The sequence below is a fragment of the Podarcis gaigeae genome (assembly GCF_964106915.1).
Source record: "Podarcis gaigeae genome assembly, chromosome: 18".
Lineage (NCBI taxonomy): Eukaryota > Metazoa > Chordata > Lepidosauria > Squamata > Lacertidae > Podarcis > Podarcis gaigeae.
Genome location: NC_139696.1, coordinates 12,995,385 through 13,014,906, shown reverse-complemented (window position 1 = coordinate 13,014,906; position 19,522 = coordinate 12,995,385). Strand labels below are relative to the sequence as shown.

The window sequence follows — 19,522 nt, the reverse complement described above, 5'->3', positions numbered from 1 at the left end:
CACAGTGCAGGTCCACACGGACCATAAGAACCTGGAGCACTGGCGCATGGCGCGGTTCCTGAACCAGAGACACATCCGCTGGGCGGAGTTCTTTGCGGATTTCGACTTCAGGATAGAATACATCCCGGGAGACAACAACATCATGGCGGATGCGCTATCCAGGAAGCCGCAGTATCTCGAGGAAGAGGCACCGGCGGCGGCCAAGCACATTTTCGCGTCGAAAGCGTGGGCATGCGCCTCAGCCACGGTGGACCTGGACGCAGTACGTCGCGCGCTGCAGACGGATCCCTTCGCACAATCCAAGATGGAGGAGGTGCGAAGCGGCACAGTGAAGGACGACGAGTTTCAGATACGCGACGGGCTGCTCATCCGCAAAGGGGCCCTCTACGTGCCAGGATACGACCTCCGCACGAAGGTACTGCAGCAGTTACACGACGCGCCCAGCGCTGGGCACTTTGGCAAGGACAAAACGGTGGAATTAGTAGCCAGAGACTTTTGGTGGCCCAAGATGAGGGGAGAAGTTGCGGATTACGTCACGAGGTGCGACACATGCCAAAGGGCCAAGCCAGTACACAGACCGCCGGCGGGACTGCTGGAACCGCTACAGACACCGCTCGAACCGTGGGAGAGGGTGGCCCTGGACTTTGTCACGGATCTGCCCAGCTCGCGGGGCAAAACAGCAGTACTCATGGTCGTGGACATGTTCACCAAGATGGCCCACTTCATTCCGTGCGCGAAGGTGGCCACAGCGGAACAGACCGCCAAGCTGTTCATAGACCACGTGTTCAAGGTGCACGGTCTACCACGGTCTATCCTGTCCGACCGGAGGCGCCAGTTCATCTCGAACTTCTGGCAGAAGCTGATGGGCATCCTGAACGTCAAGATCAACCTAGCGTCGGCAAGACACCCGCAGACCAACGGACAAACGGAGAGGGTCAACGCCATCATGCAGCAGTACCTGAGATGCTACGTGAATCAGCAGCCTTCAACATGGGTGGACTACCTACCGCTGGCCGAGTTCACCTACAACAACACGAAGCACGTGTCCACGGGGGTGACACCGTTCTTCGCCAACAATGGGCGGCATCCCAGAACCTTCCCGGGATTAGAGAGAGTGGGGGAAGGGGAGCCACAGGGAGCAGAGGCCTTGGCAACGGAGTTACAAGAGGTCCACAAGCAACTCCGAAGGCAGTTAGAACTAGCGAAACACGCCTACAAGATGCAGGCAGACAGACACAGAAGGGTTGGGGAAGACATACAGGTGGGAGACTGGGTCTGGTTGGCAGCCCAGGCAGTACCGACCAGATCGTTAGCTAAGAAGAAGCTCGGACACAAGCAGCTAGGGCCTTACCAAGTCGAGGCACAGATCAATCCAGTGGCCTTCCGGTTGACACTCCCGGAGGGATCCAGAATGCACCCGGTCTTTCATAGATCAGTGCTCACGCCCTACAAGGCACCTCACAGATTTCAGGCGTCAGAGACAGCACCAGGCCCGCTTAGGGAAGCGCCCACGAAGGGGGGGTCACCGAGGGTGGAGCCACTCAACGAGGCCACAGAGATTTTAGACTCAAGATGGGGGGAGGAAGGGATTGAATATCTCCTCGCCAAGGAAGACACCCCGGCCAGCGCCAACAGGTGGGTACCAGACTATGCAGTGGAGGAGCAATTACTCAAAGACGAATTCCATGCACTTTTCCCGCACAGACCCATGCCGGCAGATTATTTCGACAAATATCTTTTCACACCCACACTCTCAGCCAGCACGTTCCAGGGGTTCTCTTCAGCTGAGGACACGACGCCAGAGACTAGCTCTCCAGAGGGATCACTCTCGGGGTTTGGCACAGGGGGCTCCTATTGGTGGGAAGATCAACCTGAGTGGGGGTGGCGCAGAGAACTGCCGAGAGGGTCATTGCACGCAGCATCACCCCAGGCGACAGGGGAAGAGGGGGTCATGGGCGAGTTGGGGGAAGATCCTGGGTTCGAACACACCGCCCAGGAGATGGAAGCAGAGGAGATCGACGTCGACGAGCCCATCGAGGACTGTCCGGATCTAACCGGCTGGCTGCACACCACGGGGGAAGAACTGTATCCTGCACTCACCCCCACAACACTGGAGCACCCAGAACCCACACCAGAAGAGGGGGAGGGGGGAAGGGGGGGCTTCAAGGGGTGGATGGATGTCAGGGGCTCAGGAGCAGAGGCACAGGAGGGGGAGGAAATGGAGAGCGAGGGAGAGGAATCCGAGGGGAGCGTAGGAGATGACAGTGGATCGGAAGATTCACAGAAGGGGGCGCTGGTGGCCAGGGCAAGGGGGGTCCCAAGGGGGACACTCCAGAAACAAGGGGCCAGCGGGGACTCCCAGAGTAGCAGTTGGAGATCAGGACCAGCTTCCCCACCAGAGCATAGTGGGGGGGAAGAGTCCCAGGTATCGGGGCCAGTGCTTTCCCCACCAGGGAGAGAAGACGAGACAGGGCTGACCACGCCTCCATCGGAGAGTCGGACAACGGAGGGGAGGTCAGATCCGGCCAGTATCCTGGAAGAGGGAAGCAGTGACAGAAGTAGTGTAACGGTTAGGTTAGGAGAAAGGTCACTGGGTTGGCGCGAGAGGCAAGTTCAAATGTACAGGAGCGCGGGACAGCAGAGAATGAGGATTGGGAACCGGGTCCTAAAGCCCGCCGCAGGCAGGGGGAGGAGCTAAGCGACTCAGCGTCGGAAGAGTCCAGAAAGGGCAATGCCCCAGCGGGCAGGAGGACCCAGAGGAGGAGAGAGCAGCGGAAAAGGTGGAGCAGGGCTAGGATCTTAAACTGGTGTCAAAGGGGAGGAGACTCAGACGGGACTTCGCCGATCTAGGGTTTAAGACGTAGGGCTGCGCGCTGCGGCTTTGAAATGGAAACTGAACTTCAATAAAGACTTTTGTACATTACGACAGCCTAGCGTTGGTCCTCTGTGAGCTGGGACCTAGAGGCAGCTCTGACAGTAACCATCTGTAATTAGTACGGAAATTGGATCTTTATAGAATTTTTTTTTATGAATTAGGCACGATCGGGGAAGGCTTAAACAGGAAGTCCGCCTCCCCGATTTGTAAATAATTTAAAGCAAAGGACCTGCTAACTAGGGTCGAGAGAACTCTTCTTTTTTGGTCAAAGATTTTAATTTCACGGTTTGGCAGTATAAGAAGGAGGATAAAGAACTAATTTTGGGAGCTGAAGTGTCACCCCCCCCGGACCCGGGAGTGCCCCGTGAGAGAGCCTGTTGATTGAGCCTGTCAAATTAGCTGTCAAGACGGAAAAAGAGAACTTTGTTTTTGTTGTTTCTGCTGGTTATACTTGTTACAATTTGAAAATAAGGAAGAGCTGATACAAACTAACTTGACTTTTGGATTTGAGCTGAAAGGAATATCAAGGAACCAAAATCCCTCTAGAGGGGGTTTTGGGACATTACAAGAATGGCTGGAGGAGGGAAAATCCAGGCGGAATTGGACAGAGCATTTGTTCTCTTGGGAAAGATACAAGGCCAACTTGATGTTTTGGCTACAAATGTTACAACTCTGGACTTAACAGTAAACAACATCATTGAGTTTGATAAGGATTTGAATCAGGAAGCCTATTCAACTGGGCAAACAGAGAAACTTGAGAGCTTTGAGAATTTGGAGAAGATAGATGTTGTCTTTGAAGAAAAAGGTGGAGGAGCTGTAATTCTGCAGGTGTTAAAGGAGAGCTTGAGGCCCGACCTGATGGCAACAAAGGAAGATAAAAATTTGATGTGGAAAGTCGCCCTGAATTGGAGATTGAAAAATGGAAAGATCTCCTTATGTGGAGATCTGAAGACCTAAGGATTACAAATTTGATGGTGGAAGTCGGAGCTTTGGGGACATTTGGTCTTGAAAGGAATAAGAAACAAGATTTGGAGTACCCCATAGGCTCCACTTTTAAGTATGGAGGTCTGGCTGGAAGAAACATGGATCCTGTTGGGCCGGAGCCTCTCCGAGATTTGGTGTTCAATATTAAGGACTATCAAAAAGACCGGCAGAGAGGAACTGAGAGAGAATTAAGAGCCTCGGATGTGAGATCTCCAGGCTGATAGTAGATTGAGACTGATGGACACTTGTTGGGAACTGAAACCGGGAAAGGGGGGGTGGAGTTTGGGAATCCAAAGGGGACATAATTATAATTTGTTCTGTTTTTATTCTGTTTTGTTATTGGTATGAAAATTGGGAAATTCGTGGAAGGGAATATTGGTCGATCTTAGAAAAATGTTTTAAGAATGAGTATTGATGTATAAGTATTGATGTTTAAGTTTGGATAAGGCAAAACTGGTTTTTAAAATGAACTAAATCAAATGAAAATAAGGTTAGCAAAAATAAATTGAGGAAATGGACTAAAGAGAAAAAGTAAAATAATAATATGTTAAAATAAATTATTAAGTTAAGGTTGAGAAATAAGTAATAAGGATTTGCTGAGCTAACAATTTAAATTGGAATACAGGAAGGGGAGGTGTGAGGAGGTCCGAGAAATAAGGTAAAAGAAAATAAGCAATTGAAATTTTATGTGTTTTTATTTTTGTATGTTATTTTTTGTTTTATTATTGAAAATACTAATAAACATTTAATAATAAAAAATAAACTTAACCCTAACCCTAGCTCCAGCCCTAGCCCTAATTTTCGTTCTAACCCTAACCCAGGGGTCAGCAAGGTTTACCTTGCCTGGGCTGGTTCACTCCAGCAGATCCCTCTGTGGGCTGGATTGCGTATGCATGTGAGCGCACACGCACGCCTGCGATTTCCAGCAGACATTTCTGGTGTCTGAACAGACATGATTTTTGCACTGCAGAAGTGAGTACCCATGCCGCGCTGGTTTGTGCAGCATGCGGGGACTTGCTGAGCGGGTGGCTTGGTTCAGGGGCAGCTTGTGGGCCGCTTGTGGCCCATGGGCCTTAGTTACTTACCCCTGCTCTAAACCTACTTCTAGCCCTAGCCTTTGGCCTAACCCTAAAGCAAACCTTAACCTTAACCATAGCCCTGACCGTAACACTAACACGAACTCTAAACCTCTAAAGCCCTAGCTCCAACCCTATCCCTAACCCTAGCCCTAAACTAACCTTCACCTTGACCCCAACCCTACTGGGCAGCCCTAGCTCCACGTCCAACCAGTGGCGAGCCAGTGTGGTGTAGTGGTTAAGAGCAGTAGTCTCGTAATCTGGTGAACTGGGTTCGCTTCCCCGCTCCTCCCCATGCAGCTGCTTGGTGACCTTGGGCCAGTCACACTTCTCTGAAGTCTCTCAGGCTCACAGAGTGCTTGTTGTGGGGGAGGAAGGGAAAGGATATTGTGAGCCGCTTTGAGACTCCTTAGGGTAGTGATAAAGCGGGATATCAAATCCAAACTCTTCTTCTTCCAACCCTAATGAGAGCCCTAACCCTACCTCACCCTACCTCAAGCTCTAGCCCTGGTCCTCACCCTAACTCTAAGCCTAACCCTAAGCATAAGCCTAAGCCAAAACTATTCAAAGTTTGAAACAAGTTACAATTTCTTCTACTAGTGGCAAAGATGTTGCTGCAGAAATATCATCAATCTGTTAGAGGACTGGGGGAACCCCAAACATTGATTTCTAAGGGACAAGGGGGTTGTGTTTAAATCCTTGTACTGACAGCATAACAGTATTTCTAGTCCTAATCACCTCAATTTCCAGACTGCTGGAGCATGTGCTCCCCTTGTTGCTGGATCAGGCTGAAGAACAGTGTGCACAGAACCAGTTTGCATGCAATGCTGCTCTGCTGGCCAGGGATATTCCTACATGCGCATGGTAAACCCTTGCCATTCAAACCCATCCAAGCTGGACAGAAACCTTTCTTGCTCACCACTCCTTTGTGGAGAAATTGGCTTTTGGTACAGCAGTTTGAAACCACAAAGACATTTGGTGGCTGTGAGTTAGCCCGTCTCTCGTGAGGCTCAGCTTCCCTAACATCATAACCTATACTAGTAAAACCTTTGCCTCACAGGAGTTTACCACAATGACACCAGGTAAAAATGCAAAACATTTATTGGAGTGTTTCGTACAAAAGGTTTCCAGTCAGAAAAGGTATATTACAAATCCTTGAAAAAGACAGAATTTGGCATGCATATCCATAATAAAGCAAAACAAATTTGAAATGCTAACATCTAGATCAGTTTCCTCCAAAGGATGGGCAATGCCAACGCCATCTCTTCCGCAGCATGCACTCCGAGTCTTTCCTGCCACCATGCAGAACAGCTGCTTCATGAACAAAACCTGCAAGTCAGAAATTCACTCTACAAAAATAAAAGTTATAATAAGGAAATCCTTTCTGAATGAAGAGAGGCAAAGTTTGCAACACTTCTTTAGAGTTTCAAATAGCTTATTGCTTGTGAATTTAGTGTCAATTGACAGGGCATGGGGCAGGCAGGTGTGTTTCGCCCACAGAGCAGTCTGCCCAAGACATCAGGAAACGGAAACATGCTCAGTCATCCTACTGCTACGGTGATAAGCAAAGACTCACCCCCATCCCCCAGCAAGCAACCCAGAGGTTTTCCACATCTTTTTTAAGGGTTTGCTCTCTAGACTTTAGCATTTCAAGGCAGCATTAACATTTTCTAATAACCATATGCGAATAACAGCTCAGAGAGAATATAAATTTGCTTTTTCTAAGGGCAACCCCGCCCCCAAACATTCAGTTTGCAGCCCAACACCTCCACAGAGTGGAACAGAGTGGAAACTGAGGCTGGGAGGGAACTGGCCTCTCAGATGGGCTCCCACCTAGAGACAGAAAGTGGGATTTGGGGACCACTGGATTGGTGGGACGAGATCCATCCGGGCTGAACACAGCTCAAAGTGAGGTGAGGGACCTTGTGGGAGCCTAGCCAAGGTCGTCCTAATCGTAAAGGCTGGACGCTGCTGGGCTCGGCCCTTTGAAGGCTTTTCACAGCGCTCAGCTCCTGGTTCTGGTTCTGCACTCCCTGACACAGCCCGAGGGAGACAGTGCAAGGAGCGGTTGATACTGGCCTTGGCATTTTCACAGCAACTGTTCTGGAACAGCGGTTTGGGAGGGGGGGAGACCAAGAGGAGGGTGCTCTCCACAGCCGGTGGCGACCCTAAGTGCATGGCAAACAGCAGCACTTGGGGACTCTGCTCAGGTCCCTGGCTCTGCTTTGCAGAGCAGTCAGGAACCCCCCTCCTCCTCCCCTGGCTCAGGCCAGCACAAGAAGAGCAGCCTGCTTAGCCCATTTGCACCTTCACATCTTTAGTATTCACAGGAACAAGGAGACTGGCCTTGGAAGAGCAGCTGTGAGCACAGCAGGTGGCCAAGAAGCTTGTAAGCCGGACCTGAGAAACAGAATTCGGAGGGACAAGAGAGCAATGTCTATGGCAAACACCCTCAGCTGACCAGAAGGAGCGTCATGCGGTAGAGGGGGAGGCAGAAGCCATACTTCCAAAAGGAATGCTTTCCAAAAGTGGCTCCATGAAACAGAGTTCAACTTCTAAATCTAATATGCTTCTCTACCACGTGGCATCATTAAAATACCTGTGGAATATTAGCACCTCTGGTTTTTTTGTTTTTATTTTTAAATATAAAGTAGGACATTTTGTTCCCCAACCCATCCGTTCCCACCCAACGTGCTCTGCACCAAAGCCTTGCCCGGCAACCCTCCCCACAAGACCCTATGAACCAGAATATCTGCAGGGCTATATCTCCTCTCTATACACGTGCCACTAAAAGCATCATGGGCTGAGCCAGAGCCCTGGGGTCCCAGGAGTGGGTGGCAGGAGCTCCGACCCCTCACTGCTGCAAGTGGGATATGCTGCTTGCTAGCGCCACTAACTCTGCCCCAGACACAGCCCTGCTTGCCCCTCAAGAGCATCCAGGGCTGCCGGGAGAACATCACACACCACCTTTGGACAGGTGCTGCTCAGCCAAGGCAGCTTCTTTGGTGGAGAACAGCTGTGCCAAGGATTCTGCAAGACCAAGGGTGGGGTGGGGAGAAGCTGAGCTGCCCTAGGAGGGGGTCACTGCCCACCTGCTCCAAATACTTATCACCTACCTGCCCATACCTTGTCCTCTCACTCTGGGAGGTGGTGCAGATCAGGGCAGAGTAAGCAGCGGCAGCATCTTCCGTAAACTCCCGTTCCAAACAAAGCACCCTGGAACTTGCAAGGCTGCCCAATGGGAGGGACCCATTGAGGCATGGGGCAACACTGCTCACAGTGCAACACTGAGCTTGCCTCTGCCCCCTCTGGGCAGTGTGGAGCGAGCTGCAAGGAAGAGGGACTCGGCAGAAGACGTCCCACATCCCCACCCACCACTAGTCTCCAGTGGCAAGACAAGCAGACAAGTCTCTTCTGGTTTTTTACTGCAGAGGATGGAGCAACACAGACCTCCAAGCGGAATCTCAGCATCCGACATGTCTTGTGTCAGGGCTCAACTCTGGATTTTGAGGGCAGAAACAGTTCCCACAAAATCTAGACTTCGTAAGGGCTGGCCTTCAAGTGAGTTGCATCCATTGGATTCAGTGGGCCTTTGACTTAATTAATTTGATACAACCCTGTTTCTAGGGTCATTCTGCAAGGAAGCAGCAATCTTAACCTCACTTACCTGGGAGTAAGCCCCACTGAAATCAACAAGACCTACTTCCAAGTAGACATGGTTAGGATTGTTCCCTGCTTGAAAGAACTTAGGCAGCAGAACTTAGGCAGAGGAAGTTCTGCAATGACTTCAAACAAGCCTTGCCTTAAATCAGTGCTTCTCACTTCACCTCAGCTTCTGAGACCTCCATGCTCCATAGAGCTGCCCAAACTGTTTCAAGAGTCATTCTGTCTTAGGAGCTCCAGGCCTTCTGAGGCACACCTAGGGTCAATGGCATGAAAATATCATTCGTCCTCACATTTGCCACCTGGTTTTATCTGCACAACCACTGGGGTTGCCCCTGAGGGCACAGGCAGGCTTACACCCAGGGTCACCGCCTGACCACCTCCCCCCAGTACAAGAACAGGAGGGCCACAGAAGCAGACTGTCCACTCCAGAGTGACAACTTCAGCCATGCTTTCTCTTCCCTGGAAACTCCTGGAGCTGCATCACTCTTTGGCTTGCAAGTAAGACAACAAAGTAGACCATGGGCATTGCAAAGGGAAAGCAAATCTTCAAAAGATGGTGGCAGTTCTGGCTGATTCAAGTTCTCTCTTTAAGAAGTTTACTAAGGAACCATCTCCAAGAAAGAAAGAAAAAAAGGAGTGATCATATGCAATGTATAAAAATAGTTTCAGTGACTCTGGGCAGAGCAAAAAAAGGAGAAACGACGAGCAGAGAGGGTTTCCCTTCCTCTCACATGACGGTGCAGCCCCTGGAGGTGGTCCTGGGATCCCCCTGGAGATAGAGAAGGAAGGAGGGGCATCAGGAAGCTCCCCAGGTGGCCCCGGCAGAACCCTCTCTCCTGCCCTGGCTAAAGATCAGAGAGGCAACTTGGATAGAGCTCAGCCTAGCTGTCCACTTAAGCAGCTTCTACCACTTGGGGACCGACCACCCTAGAGAGAGGCAGGGTGTGTGTGCCACAGCCAGTTGGGTGCAGGAAGGAAAGAAGAGCAGCTCCTGGGCACCACCCACAGCAGAGATGAGCAGCTGGGAGTCCCTCCCTCCAAGAATCTACCCTCACAAGTCCTCCCCTTTTCAAAGGGAACGCTCCCTCTGCCACCCCAAGGAGGAAGAGACTCCTGACTTGGCCAATTTCTTCAATTTCCCTTCTTGAGCAGAGTCAACTCCCAACTCCTTTAGTTACCTTTGATAACTAAAAGGCTGGGCCTAAGCTGCTCAGTCTCGCTGTGTGTGTGTGTGTGTGTGTGTGAGAGAGAGAGAGAGAGAGAGAGAGAGAGAGAGGGAGGGAGGGAGGGAGGGAGGGAGAGAGAGAGAGAGAGAGAGAGAGAGAGAGAGAGAGAGGGAGGGAGGGAGAGAGAGAGAGAGAGAGAGAGAGAGAGAGAGAGGGCGCAGCTGCCCCTTGGGAGAGACCAAGGTACCCTGTTGTCTCCTTGGAACCACCCCCAAACCATGGCTGCAGTCAGGCCCCAATCGATTCAACCCTTGGTGGGTGGGTGGAAGTGTTTTTTCTTCCAGCTACCTGCTGGTGAAAGAGGTCTTCCTCCCCAAACTCTGCCTCCTCATCTTCCTCCCCGTTGTCCTGCAGCACAGCAGACGACAGAGTCAAACTCCTCACAGCAACTTCCTGAGAAGAAGTAGGAGAAACACAGCTCATGTTGAGTGTAGCAGGTGCTCAGTGAATGCTCAAAGGCAGCTTCTTCATTAAAAGCAAGGCAACCTTTTCTTCACTATTTGGCTTCTCCAGCACCCCCCCACCCACCCACAGTGCCCCCCTTCGGAGGACCTACCTCTCCATCAGAGTTCACCAGGTAGGTGCGGACACTGGTCCCGGTGCCCCAACTGGTCTGGTGCTTCCACACAAGGACAGAAGGTGGGCTGTGGGCCACCCCAGCATCAGCTGCCCAGATCTAGCAAGAAAGAGACTCCCTCATTCACAGGCAGGGCACCCTTGATCCTTCACCACGCCAGAGGGAGCAGCTCTCCAAGCTGACCCCAATGGCCAGCCCTTCAAGTGGCAGAGGCATCTGGACTTCCTGCAGGGACCACCCCTCCAGTCGCAGGGAGCCTTTTCTCCACAGGCTGCAGGAAAGAACCAAGGAGGTTCTGCGTCGGGCACGGAAGGTGGGCAGAGTGTGATCAGGTCTCTGGATACTGGGCAACCAATACCCTCCCTTCCAATGAGGAGGCCTTTTCTCCCGAGGAAAGAACCATGACTTACTGTGACCGCCTGCCCAGCCCGGAGGACATATTTGGGGGTAAATTTGTAAGCCACCTCTTCTCCCTCGCCAATCTTTTTCTTCAGCCTCCAGTTCCCAAGAGATTGATCCTGAGGGAGAAGCAGCGGGACTCAGGGAGCAGCAAAACCAGCCCCAGGGCCAGGCCAGTCAAGGAGGGAAGCCTGAAGGCCCCAACAGTGCTTCTGAGCCAAGACCTCTCTTCCCGCAGCCTACCTTGTCAGAGCGGTTCTTCAGCTGAACATACTTCCCCTCTGGGTCCACGTCCTCGATGCTGATGCTGCCCTTGGCAGAAGCCTGCTGGGAAGTCTGGAAGGTGCTGCTACTGCTGGCACTGCTGCTCCTGGTGCCCAACCCGCTGGAGCCACTGCCAGAGAGCTCCTCTGCTATTTCCAGGCGCTTCCGCTTCCCCCGGGAGGAGCGGGTGGCGGAAATGCCGCTGCTGGATGAGGAGGTGGCCCGCGAGACAGTGATACGGGCTGAGGGGCTGGGGGTCAGCTTCAGCCTGGCGGGGAAAGGCAGGCGAGGGTCAGCGGGCAAGAGCAGTGAGGGAAGGGCCTGCAGCCCATCCAGCCAAAGAACCAAGCTGCTGGCGCCACTGCTCAACACAGAGGAGCACCCATGTGTGCCCTGCTCCTTCCTCTCTCTCCCTGCTTCCTCCCTCTGTACCTCTCCTCTTCCCCTTCAAGGAGCTTCCGGTAGGCGCTGATCTCCATGTCCAGGGCCAGCTTGACATCCAGGAGCTCCTGGTACTCCATCAGCTGCTGCTGCATCTGGTCCCGCATTTCTGTCATCTCCCTCTCCTTGGCGTCCAGCATCTTCCGGAACTTCTCTCGCTCACCAGCCATCAGCTCCTCCAGCTCCCGTATCCGGTCTTCTGCGGTGTTCGCCTGCCGGAGAAAGAATAGCGCTGGCCTGGGACCCAGAGAGAGAAAGCCTCCCGGGTGGGAGGGCACTGTGAAAGGAAAGGGGGGCAAGCACCCCCTCCCTCACCCAGCCCAAGGGCAGGGCCAACCCCACAGGGAAGGCCTGGCTCAGAAACAATCAACTGGAAAGGAACACTTGAACAATCCCATACGAGAAACACTGTCCTGAGCTGAAAGGAGTTACTACAAATAAACACAGGAGCTTCTCCAGGAGGTATAAAAGGGCACACGTAGTACAAGGTAGCTTTGTGAGACCAGGACAGCCCCGGGCAGTCCAGAGCTGAGACTGGAAGGCAGAAGGGGGTGTGAGAGGCTGCCTTTACCTCACCTGCTTCTGCAGCCCTGAAAGCTGGTAGCTGAGGGATTCAATCCTCACGCGAGCCTCCTTCAGCTCCTCCCGAGCAGCACTGGCAGCTTTGTCGTTCTGATCGGAGCAGAGTTTGGCATTCTCCAGCTGAAGGGAGATGGAGGAAAGCGTCAGGCTGCTCCCAGGGCTCTTCTGCCTGGAGATCTGCTGTACAAGGCACTGGGCACTCCCTCCCAGCCCCCAATGCCAAGGAGCACCACAGAGAGCAACAGATTCCAGGAGGAGGGAGCTCCTGAAGCCCCTTGAACAGAGCTGCCCAGAAGCACTCCTGGCCGCTGACGTGGAAGGAGTGCAAGGCCAAATGGACAGCAGCCCCCTCCCACGTCAAGCCTTTCCCAGCCCCCTCAGCATCTGCCTCCTCCCTCACCTTGGCCTGGTAGGTCTGCTCCACCTCCAGCTTGTAGAGCCGGACCTGCTCGTCATGCTGCCGGCGAAGGTCTTCTAGCGTCTGGGAGAGTTTGGACTCGCACTCCTGCTGGCGGCTGCTATCCACCTCCACCAACTGGCGCTCGTGCCGCTTCCGTGTCTCCCGCACCTCCTGGGAGTGGGGAGCAAACCCAGGCCAGGGCTCAGGCTCGCAAGACCCCCTGCAGCAACCAAGGCCCTCAAGGACCACCCCTCAAGGCCCCCGTCCAGGAAACACCAGCCCAAACACAACAGGAAGACTGACACACTCACTTTCTCACGCCCATTCGGTGTGGAGAGTGCTGGCAAATGCCTATTCCAGGAAGATTCATAAAATGCAGGGAAACCTCAAGAGGGAATTGGGTGGTAGGAGAGGTCTCCTGCCTCCCAGCCCCAAAGCAGCAGGTCCCAAGGGTGGGCATGACCCACTGCAGACATCCAGGAAATCCAGTCATCGGGTGCCACCGTCCCCAGCTCACATCCAGCCCCAAGATCTGGGCTGGGGAGTGATCTGAGTGCTGGACCAAGCCTGCCCTTTGCACCTCTGAGCTGCCAGTACAGGGTCACACAAGTGCCTCCAGCATAAGAGAGGGACTCGGAGGAAAGGAATGAAGCTCCTTGGGTGCACACCCCTGGTGACCAGAGCAAAAAAAGGCATCAGGGAAAACGCTCCTGGTGGGGACAAATGTGAGGAACAGGTGGCTACTTTTCCCTGGCATGCTCAAAGGGACCCTTCTCCTTCACAGCTCAAACCCAGCAGGACCGTGATGGAGAAGGGGGCCCTGTCTCCTCTCCCTCCCTGCCCACTCACCCCACGGCAGCCGCAGCCCAAGCAACCCAGAAGCAGCAGCAGCAGGTTCTACCTCTTCAAAAATGTTCTTCCTGAAGTCAAGCTCCTCTTGCAGACTCTGGCAGCGATTCTCCAGGTCCACCCGCATCAGAGTCTCCTTCTCCAGCTGCTTCTTTGCCACAGCGTGACCATCTTCTGACTGGGAAAGGCAGAGTGTGAAAGGGGAGCAAGTGTCCAAATGTCCAGGGGAGTCGTGCTGGAGATGGGTCCTGCACACTTCCCACTGCCTGCCCAACCTCTTGGCTCAACACGAGACATGGTCAGCCTCAATTCACACATGCAGTTCTAGCAGCTGCATTGGGGCCTAATTCTGACTGTGCCTTTTCCAAGCCCATTCAGAGCCAAGGCCTCCGCAGCCTTCCTGGATGCAACCAAGCAGGGTGGCTGGGGGCTCTGAGAAAGCACTTCGCACAGCTCCTTATGCTGTTGGCAGCACTGCCGCAGACTGGCATCCCAATTTAGACATGCAAATACTGGCTATGAGTACTCCTTGTGGAAGGAGTTACACTTCAACCATGTAGGCGGAGGGAGTCCCAGATAGTGTGCCTCCACCCCCAAAACAGACACCAGCAGCCAGCAACTCCTAGAGAAGCCCTGTCCCCATCCAAGATGAGCCTCATGTGGCACATTAGCACCATCAGAGCAAACAGGAGGACAAATTTCAGCACCTGACAAAGAATAATTTGGTCCAGAGTGGAACAGCTTCCACACAGCTCCTGGAGTGAGAAATGGTGGGGGGGGGGGAGGGGGGAGGGATGAAACCTGCCAACGTGTCCCTTCAGCTACAGGCAGGTGCTGAAACGCCAGCATTTCTTAGGCCTTGTTCAAGTTTGGGGCAACCCCAAGGACTCAGCCAAGGATTCCCATGGTTCCAAGTAGGCCATGAGGGAAACAGCCTCTGGCTTCCTCACGCTGCCAGACTACTGGAGCCAAGGAACCTGGTGCCGGGACTTCATTTTGGCATCTTAGCATCAGCAAGAGACTCAAAGCAGCAGGAGCTCAGCCCAGAGACAAGGGAGGCCCTTGCACACAGCTGACCCGCAGCCAGGCTATTCTGGGATCAGGAAATTGGGAACCAGGGATGAAGATGACTGCAGACGGCCCCTTCCCTGCTGCTTCTCAGGATGCTCTCTGCCTCTGCTGTGGTAACCCCCCCCCCTTTACCTTGGCCAGCTGTGCACGCAGGTCGGCCACCTCCGCCTCCAGGTTGCGCTTCTCTGTCAGGGTTGCCGTGAGTTCTGCTTCGCTGCGATGGAAGAGGACTTCCAGCTCCTTGATGCGGCCCTGAGATGTGGACCACTCCCCATCTTTCTTTTTGTAGCTAAGGAAGGAAAGAAAGGAAGACTCAAAAGCAGCTTCCGCTGTCATCTGAGTCGTAACAAACTCCTGCAAGATCTGGCCCCTCCTCACCCTGGGGCTATGGGCAGAGCACCTCCTCAAAGCATTGCAGCACCAGGTCATTCTGCCTCTAGCAATCAGAGCCGAACTGACAGACAGCAAGCAAGGGAAGTGTTCCTGCATAGCAAACATGTGACCTCTGTGTCTTTCACGTGCATATACACACACACACAAAGGGTGAAAGGAAAACTACCTCCTAGATTTGTGGGGAACGGCTACATTTGGAAATTACCGTATTTTTCGCCCTATAGGGCGCACTGGCCCATAGGACGCACCTCGGGTTTTTTTTTGGGGGGGGGGGATGAATAAAAAAAATGTATTCCCCCCTCCAGCCCTTTACATTTGTAAAGGGCTGAACTCCTCAATGCCTTCTTTGCCTCAGTCTTCTCCGATAAAGAAAACAATGCCCGACCTGAAGAATTTGGAGCAAATGATTCAGCAGAGGAAACACAGCCCAGAATAACTAAGGAGATAGCACAAGAATACTTGGCTAGTTTAGGACTTCCGGGTTGGCGCCTCCAGGCAATGGCGGAGTTCCTCCGATCGAGAGGAATTTGCTCCGTGGAAATTAGGATCTGACCGCCACGGCGAAAGCGGAGACCCACTGAAATCACAGGCGGGAGAAGCTTGTGAACCTGGGATTTGGCTGGCACCTTTTGCGCCTCCCCTACTCGCGGGGAAACCCTGATTTGGGGATCCGGAGCAAAGTGGGGTGAGTGGCGCGGTGCTTCAAATTGACTGTTTCTTTATATTGTAATCAAAAGACACTTAATAAACATTATAAAAAAAAAGAAGCCGCATCACTGTTGCCGGAGAGCGCTGACTTTTTCCTGTGGACAATTTGACTTTAAACAACTACCCGTGAGTAGAACGGAAAAGTGGATCTTTAAATTTATTAATTTGGCATTGAAACGGGAAGGTCTTAAACAGGAAGTCCGCCTTCCTTTTTTGTAAATAGATTGAAGCAAAGACGTTGCAAGTTAAAGCCTTGGAAAGTCTTTTGTAAAGGATTAAATCTCCATTGGTTAAAACTATTAAACCCCCCCTTGGAAGCAGAAGAGGGGGGAAATTTTGGACCTAGCGAGCCTGCAAGAGAGAGTGAAAAATAAAATTACCACTGCTCTGAACCTGGAAACGGGCTGCCAGTAAGATTGACGTCTTGGGAGAGTTCATTGACTGTGATCAGAAAATTGTTGACAGATGGCTAAATAAGAGAAATATATTGTTTCCATTGTTTCCAATTCTGCAAATAAAAAGGAGGAAAAGTAACTGAAAACTAAAACTAACTTTATAGTTTAAATTGGGTTTGAAAGGATTGATACAAGTGGAGACTGTTTCCCTCCAGAGGGAGCTTTTGAAACTGTTACAGGAGTGGAGCTGGGGATTTCCAGCTGCAAGATAAGAACTGTGAGAATCAGAGATTGACCTTGGATTTTAAAAATGTCGACAAAAGGAGCCTTAATGACTGTATTATGTAAGACAAGCTATTTGTTGGAACAGCTCCACAAGAAGACGGATGTTATGTCTACTAAACTTGATAACTTGGGACAAAAAGTGAGTAATTTGGGACAAAAAGTGATCATCAATACAGAAATTGTTCAGGATTTGACACAGGAACCTACTTTGACAGGACAGAGGCAAATCGAGGACTATTAGTGGAGGCCTTTTATGAATGAATATAGAAAAAATCAGAATTTGAAGATTGGAGCCCTGCTTGGACTGGAGAAGGAAGGTTGGATACTCTTTCATGCAGGGATTTACTGACCTTTGGGTCCTGAATTTGGGTCAGGAGGAGATTGGAGTGGGGGCCTTTGGATCTGAAGGAGCTATGAAACATGATTTGAGATATTGTATGGACCTTGGTTCTAGCTGTGGAGAGCTGGCTGGCCTGTCGAGAGGGAATGGGGGCATGGTTGGGTGCCCCCCCCCCCGGGACCTGCTCTTCAGTATCTTCAGCATCAAAGAATATGAAGAACTGCAGAAGGGACTTGGAAAAGATTTAAGAGCCTCGGACAGAAGATCTCCAGGTTGATGAACTATGTGGAATTGACGGAAATGACTGGCAGAATCCGAGACCAGGGATAAGAGATGGTGGTAGAAGATTGGGAAAGTTTAAAGTTTATATATAGAAATATTGTAAAATTAATGAGTGTTAGAAAATTGTTGGAATGAAACTTTATGGCTTTAGCAGAAATGTTATAAGGAGTTAAGTATAAGTACTTTAGTATTAATGGAAAATAAGGTTAAAAATATGTTAAGATATTCATAAGAATAAAAATAGAGAAAGATGGAAAGGAATTGCTGAAACAAGTAACAGAAGTGGAATACAAAAATGAAGGTGAGGGGAGGTCGATGAAATAAGGGAATGAAAGATAGAGTAATGAAATGGTATGGTATATGTTTTTAAATTGTTGTTTTGTTTAGTGTGTTAAGGTTGTGTTTTGTATTGTTTATATAATGTATTGTTTTTTGTTTTTTCTTTTCTGCTCTATTTTGTCTTTTTCTCTTGCCTTCTTTCTTCTTTTCTTGTAAGTTTTAAAAGTAATAAAGATTATTTAATAAAAAAAAGAATACTTGGCTAGTTTAGATGAATTCAAGTCTCTAGGGCCAGATGAACTGCATCCAAGAGTATTAAAAGAACTGGCAGATGTGATCTCAGAACCACTGGCAGTCATCTTTGAGAATTCCTGGAGAACAGGCGAAGTCCCGGCAGACTGGAGGAGGGCAAATGTTGTCCCTATTTTCAAAAAGGGGAAAAGAGAGGACCCAAATAATTACCGCCCAGTCAGTCTGACATCGATACCAGGGAAGATTCTGGAGCAGATCATTAAGCAAACAGTCTGTGAGCACCTAGAAAGGATTCTAAGCCTGAGCTTCCCCCGACCCCAGAACAGGCTGCTATCCGCAAGCCTTGAGAGCCCGGTAGCTCCCGCCGGGCGCGCAAGGCTTGCGGACATCTGCCCAAAGCACGGGGCGTGCTCTGCAGCGCACCCCGTGCTTCGGGCTGCAGGCTGCTGCCCCAAGCCTTGAGCGCCCGGCGCTCTGGATATAACATACAGTTTGATGACTGGGTTTAGGTATGGAAGGAAAATTTAAAATTCACAGCATGTACTGCATTAAAGGAAAATGGTATGAAAATGGTATACAGATGGTACATTACACCAGCAAAATTAGCGAAAATGTTTAAGACATGTAATAAGTGCTGGAAATGTAAAGAAAAAGAAGGGACATTCTATCGTATGTGGTGGGATTGTAAGAGAGTGAAAGGCTTCTGGGAGACGATAAAATGAATTGAAAAAGATGCTAAAATATACATTTGTAAAGAAACCAGAGGTTTTTCTTTTAGGAATGGTAGGAAACGAAATAAATAGAAAGGACGGTAAACTTTTCCAATACGCAGTAACAGCGGCAAGAATATTATTGGCCCAAAAATGGAAACAGGAGGAATTACCGACGCTCGAAGAATGGAGAATGAAACTGATGGACTATGCAGAACTGGACAAATTAACTGGGAAGATCAGATATCTCCGTGACCAAAAGTTCATCGAGGACTGGGGAAAATTTGTTGAGTATCTGAAAAGTATATGTGATGAGCAAACAATGCTGGTGGGGTTTCAAGAAGTTCTGTGAAATTTGAGGAGTATTGTCAAAATGGAATGATTGGGAGGGTATACTTAAAGGCAATACTAAATAAGGGAATGTGTAATCAAAAATTAAATATGGATGATTGTCAGAGAAGCTGAAGGAAGTCCAAAAGAGATAATTTGTGAAAAAAATTGATATGGAATTAGATGTTTATTTGAAAATCAATAAAAATTAGTATAAAAGAAAGAAAGAAAGAAAGAAAGAAAGAAAGAAAGAAAGAAAGCCTGTGTGTCGGTCTGTTTTTGAAGGGGGAGCCCTTTCTCCCCCCCACCCCCTCCTTTAAAACAAAATTTTTCCCCACACCACTGCCACAGCTAGTTACCTCCCTCCCCACCCCCTCTTCTTCTTCCCATGTCTCCTCTTCCTTCTCTCTTTTTCTCTCCCCCTCGCTCTCTACATCCCGGCCCCCTTTCCACCCTCTCTTTAGAGAAAACACATACAGTGGTGCCTCGCAAGACAAAATTAATTCGTTCCGCAAGTCTTTTCGTCTTGAGAAGCACGGTTTCCCATAGGAATGCATTGAAAATCAGTCAATGCGTTCCTATGGAAACCGCCTTCAGACCAGGTCCGGGGACAGTCTGTCCCCCGACCTCTTCTGAAGGCTGGCGGGGGGCGAAAGTCTTTGCTTCCCCCCGCCTGCCTTCCCGGGAGAGCGGAGAAACGCAGCGCTGCATTTCTCCGCTCTCCCGGAAGGCAGGCAGGGGGGAGCAAAGACTTTTGCCCCCCGCCCGCCTTCGGAAGAGGTCCAGGACCTCTTCTGAAAGCGGGCGGGGGGCAAAAGTCTTTGCTCCCCCCCGCCTGCCTTCAAAAGCCGTCCGGGGGCTTTTAAATCGCCTGCTCCCCCCTGCCTGCCTTCCCGGGAGAGCGGAGAAACGCAGCGCTGCGTTTCTCTGCTCTCCTGGGAAGGCAGGCAGGGGGGACAAAGACTTTTGCCCCCCTCCGGCCTTCAGAAGACGTCCAGGACCTCTTCTGAAAGCGGGCGGGGGGCAAAAGTCTTTGCTCCCTCCCGTCTGTCTTCAAAAGCCATCCGGGATAGCGGGAAGCGCTTCCCTGCTATCCCAGACTGCTTTTAAACTGCTGGCGGTGGGGAGCAAAGCCTTT

The 19,522-nt window shown here is 51.0% G+C and overlaps 1 protein-coding gene across 1 annotated transcript in view; it reads right to left on the bottom strand.

The window, feature by feature from the left end:
• Positions 1-6,018: 6,018 nt before the first annotated feature.
• LMNB2 (lamin B2) overlaps positions 6,019-19,522 on the bottom strand; it is a 43,029-nt gene continuing 29,525 nt past the window's right edge. Inside the window, exons 3-12 of the mRNA XM_083720456.1 lie at positions 14,543-14,699; positions 13,392-13,517; positions 12,491-12,661; positions 12,085-12,210; positions 11,500-11,720; positions 11,047-11,335; positions 10,815-10,922; positions 10,384-10,503; positions 10,116-10,220; positions 6,019-9,370 (exon numbers count right to left, since the gene is read on the bottom strand). Coding sequence (XP_083576582.1) covers positions 9,329-9,370; positions 10,116-10,220; positions 10,384-10,503; positions 10,815-10,922; positions 11,047-11,335; positions 11,500-11,720; positions 12,085-12,210; positions 12,491-12,661; positions 13,392-13,517; positions 14,543-14,699 — 1,465 coding nt within the window. The 3' untranslated portion in view covers positions 6,019-9,328. The remainder of the gene's footprint in view (positions 9,371-10,115; positions 10,221-10,383; positions 10,504-10,814; positions 10,923-11,046; positions 11,336-11,499; positions 11,721-12,084; positions 12,211-12,490; positions 12,662-13,391; positions 13,518-14,542; positions 14,700-19,522) is intronic.